A 4,820-nucleotide genomic window follows, 5' to 3' on the forward strand; every position below is an offset into this window, starting at 1 on the left:
CTCCGCCCCCAATCAGTCTGAGTGATGCTGAACTCCGTCATCAGGGCTTCAGGTTCCTGCATCTTCACTTCTGTCCTCGTGAACAGAAATGAAGCTGGAGCAGTGAAGGGATGCATCAACAGTTTGTTTACATGTGAAAGATCTCACTCATGAACCAAAACTCAGAACATTGTGTTAGAAGCGACTTGTGGCCTCCAACATGTGGAACTAGAAGCTCGTACAAGCTGCTGCTGCTGCTGCTTTGTTTCTACACCTCACCAAGGCTGTTGGTTCTGTTGTGGACATGAAATGTGGGAACCAGTGAATATAAAATCTGTAGAGTTTCATGCTTCATGTTTTGGTGGGTTCACTGTAACATCTGACCAAGCTGAGGCACGCCTTGGATTAAAATGTCTTTCCTACGCTGGCATGTCCTGGCTGGACTGGTAAGAAGATGCCAACGCTCAGACGCTCTTTTCAGGGTGCGGCACAGACAGAAGTATAAAATGCTCGGCATGGGCCCATTATAGCTCCCAGTGGTGTTCATAGTGTCATGATTCTGTGCTGGAACAACAAATACTGGTTCCCTTATGTTAAAAAGAATTTATTAAGTTTTACATGCAGCCTTTTATGTTTGTGTGCTAATATATTTTATTTTTCATAGTTGTGCTAAATGTAAATGTGTGCATTTGTACGTTGACAAATAGACTAAATTAGTGAAATTCAAATTAAACCTTTTGTCTTCTGGACTATAATACAAAAATACGTCACTAAAAGTACCATTAATTATCAATATGGACTGACAGGAAACACTTTATACGTTTATCGACTGTATGGCCCTGTTCATGTCCCATATTCAGCCCCTTTCAGCAAATCAATGAAAGTCTCACGTGTTTCATCAACATGTTTTTAACCTCAAAATACTGACAGTCTAACCAGTTTAGCTCTTGGTCTCTTCTAAAGGCGCTGTTTCACTGTCTGTAGCTGTAAAAGCAGCTGATCTGCTGCTGGCCCCGCCCCCTGCTGCGGGCCCCGCCCCCTTCAGGAAGAACGTGGCCGCTGACAGGTGTACATGAGAACTTTCTTTCAGGTCCTGTTTTCTCCCTGAGGCTCATTTTACATGTAAATATGTCGGATTTTTCAGCTCAGCCGTCTCTAACTTGAGTTTTGTCAGACCAAAATCAGCCTATAGCTGACTAGCAGAATGGCTCCAGAGTGACTGCTGGTTGGTGTGTAGCTTAAAGAGCCCTGCTGTAGTCGCTGTTGGCATCTGGACTGTTTTAAACTGCACAGAGAACAGGAGAGAAGCTACCACATGGAAACAGCAGCTTTGTTTAGGCTGAACTGGAAACACAGTACCTGGCCCAGTGCTGGTTTACTGGTTAAACTAAAGCTCCCACCATCTCTGAAGGTCCCTCAGTGTTCCGCTTTCCAAAGCATGCAGTGGAAGCTAATGTTAGCAGCATTAGCTACACAATACGCTGACACTGAGGATTCTCCTGTTGCTGTGGGGACATTGCCATCAACAATCTCATCAATCCATGCTGGGAGTGCACCAACACTCTTGTGTTCACTCCTGCAGCCAACAGCAGAACATTTGGTAGACTTTGCTCCTAGCTGAGATGTTTTGGAGTTAGCAGGAGCATTAATAGAAAACAGATAAACGTGGTGGCTCACCTGGAGGCGGTGAGGGGGCGGAGTTATACACAGTTTGAGTTGCTATTGGTCGGTTTGATGTGAGGCAGCACTTTGGTCAAACTCTGGAAAGCTTTTGTTTTACATCATAAGAACATATTTTCATCATATAGGACATTTAGAATAATTAATTAACATTTAGTTGGAAGAAAGTAAGCAGAGAGCTGACCTCCGGTGCTTTTATCGTGAGCTTCCGTAGCCGTTAGCTGTTAGCCATTAGCTGTTAGCCGTTAGCTTGTGGCTTATCGCGGGTGGATGATGACAGATAACCGGAGCGGAGGAAGAACAGCGGACTGTGTGGAAGTCTCTCCCCGTCGGGGCTCATTTAAGGCCAGATGAAGTCTAATACAACAAGCTGAGCTGTTTTCTCTGTGTTGTGTCGATCTGTTTGGTTTAAAAAAAAAAAAAAAAAAAAAGATGCTAAGATGCTGCGACCGTTAACGGTCAGTCCGCTAGCTTACCCTAAACACCGCGCTGACGTTCAGTAAAACCCTCGGTATCAACTTTGTTTTGTGTCGGAGATCTTTTAAATCTCGTTGACCTGTCGTTCAGATACGGACAATGTTTCGGCATCCACTGGAGCTCCGAGCTTACTGGAGAAAACTGAAGGAGTTCGTCCAGGTAAAGTCCAGCAGCTAGCTCTGTCGGCTAATTAGCGCCTCCGGTGTTTGTTGGGGAGTAAACACACAAACAAGCAGCGGGAGCGTTTAAACGTGTGTCTGAGCAGTGGGAGTAGACTCACATTACAGGTGGAGGAAAGCTGCTGCAGCTAGAGGATGAGTTTAGTAACAGTACAGCCCAGGTGATGGGGGTTAGGTTGGGGATAATGTGTAATTAAAAAAACTTTGGTTTGCAATATGTTTTTAAAGTTTAAGTTCAATATTGATTGGTTTAAAACGTGATGCAGCTTTACCACATGGGACAAACTGCACCTAACGTGTATTTATTACATTTTTAAGAGGCTTACATGGAGGTCACAAAAGTAAATAAAGTCATGAAAAATAAAGTAATTCCAGTAATTAGATAGCAGCATTCAGGAAGCAGGTAGCTGATTCATGGCTCCACAGCAGCGTCGAAATATTGCACATTCTGCTGCCACGGTTTAAAAAGGAATAATGATAATAATAGACCCTAATTTACTGCCTTTGCAATGTGCTAATTGAACCGTTTCACATTTCAATTTGAGCTCGTTCAGCTACATCTGGAGGTCAAACACTTCATGTCATGCATTCTGGTGAATTTCTATAGTTTTAAAGTATTTTCCTACATAATTCACTGTGGAACTGTCTTTATGTACATACTAACATGTCAGCAGCACGTGGCGGTTCAAACTGTGATGAAGTAAATGCAGCAAGGCTCTCAGGCATCCTGGAGTGCTTCTAAATGTTTGTTTTCCTTCAGATCAAAAGTCCTATTTCATGTTTTACTGAAACACAAAAGTCCACCAACGTTTACGCCTCTGTTCATGAACATCAGCTGGTCTTCTGGTTTTTAAAAAATCACAGATTGTTCATTGGTGCAGTTTTGCACATTTCAGCACTTGTTATGGAGATTTGAAATGAGTGCACAGGGATTTACATTACCATCAGTATCCATGATCAAAGCACCCGTGCATTTCATATTGACCAGAGCTGCAGCCATAATCAGTCGTTGGTTATTGAATTAGTCGCCACTTATTTTGATATGTAGATTTTGAGGCGAGGAAAGTCTAAATTCTCTGATTTCAGCTTCTTAACTTTGAATATCTTCTGGTTTCTTTCCTCGTCTATGACAATAAACTGAAGATCTCTGGACAAAACACGTCACCTTGACCTTTGGGAGACACTGAGACACCATCTGAACTGTGGTTGTGGAGCTGCAGCAGTTCATCGGTTATTTACGAGTTGTCAGCCGTCCAGTGAACCGGCAGCTACTTTGGTAGTCGATTAATCGGTGTGTTAGTGTGTTACTGGAAGAAGAAAAAAGTCTAAATTCTCTGATTCCAGCTTATAAATGTGAACGTTATCTGGTTTTCCTCCTCCTTGATAACAGTAAACTGAAGATCTGTGGACACTGGAGGACGTCATGTTGGGTTTTAGAAAACACTGATTGTCTTTTTTTTTTTTTTTCCTTCTGGCATTTCATGGACCAAAAAAACGAATCAATGAATCCAGAAAATAATCAACCTGTTAAATGACAGTGAAAATAATGGTCTCATGCAGCCACAGAACCGCTGACAGAAGAGTTTAAAGCCTCGGTCAGACACGCTGCTGCAACTTTATCCTCATTGCATCATTTACAGTTTGGACCTATATTTACCAAGTAGTCGTAGTCGTGCTTCTCTTGTCCTCTGAGATGAATGTTTTTTGTGCATCGTTCCTCACGTATTTATTAAAGTGTGTCAGTTTTCCATAAACTTGTTGTGTACATAAGGGAGCTGTGCAGATGTTCTGCATCAGGATTGTATAACGTCAGGAGCTGTGACCCGGTATTTACTGCCAAGTTTGCATCAGAAATGAATGACTTTGAGGCTGCACAGTTAAGGAGGAACAAACCAGAGTGAATAGTTTCGTTTTGCTTCAATATTACTTTAAGTTTCTGGTGTGTGAAGTTTGTAAACGTACTTTGTGATGCTTCTCGCAGCGTTGAGGTGTTTGTTGTTGCGGATTTCAGCATAACCTGGAGTTTTGTTCAGTGGCTGTTTTGAGGAGCTTTTAGATGAGACGTGATTCATGCTCACGTACGTTGGTGGTAACCACGACTTATTATTTTCCTCTTTTAATGTCTAGAAATCAGCTGGAAGGTTAATTTTAGGGTCGTTTTTTCAAATACGACTGTGTTTTATTTACTTATTTGATATTATTTCACTGTGAAGTCAGTTTCCTGTCATGAATGCACATGTTTAAAGTCTTCTTCTCTGTTCCGATGCAGACCCTGTCCCTCCAACGGCAGATGATGGAGAACCTCATCATAGCCAAAGCCAGGCAGGATGCCGTATCCTTCCTCCGTCAGCTGGTGTTGCTGAATGTCTCCGTCTTTGTAGCTTCAGTGATATCACAGCAGGTTTATCACTAGAGTCTGAGGCTGTGTCTCCATTCCTTATGCCACCGATCAGCCCTAACTGATTAAATCCACCTGCTGTGGGCAGCAGAAACTCTAAGATCTAG

General features: G+C 42.6%; 1 protein-coding gene across 1 annotated transcript in view; it reads left to right on the forward strand.

Moving 5' to 3' along the window:
- Positions 1-4,820, forward strand: part of vps9d1 (VPS9 domain containing 1) — a 36,726-nt gene that overhangs the window by 8,936 nt on the left and 22,970 nt on the right. Inside the window, exon 4 of the mRNA XM_008293569.1 lies at positions 4,585-4,647. Coding sequence (XP_008291791.1) covers positions 4,585-4,647 — 63 coding nt within the window. The remainder of the gene's footprint in view (positions 1-4,584; positions 4,648-4,820) is intronic.

The sequence above is a fragment of the Stegastes partitus genome, unplaced genomic scaffold (assembly GCF_000690725.1).
Source record: "Stegastes partitus isolate 25-593 unplaced genomic scaffold, Stegastes_partitus-1.0.2 Scaffold895, whole genome shotgun sequence".
In the NCBI taxonomy this organism is placed as follows: Eukaryota; Metazoa; Chordata; class Actinopteri; family Pomacentridae; genus Stegastes; species Stegastes partitus.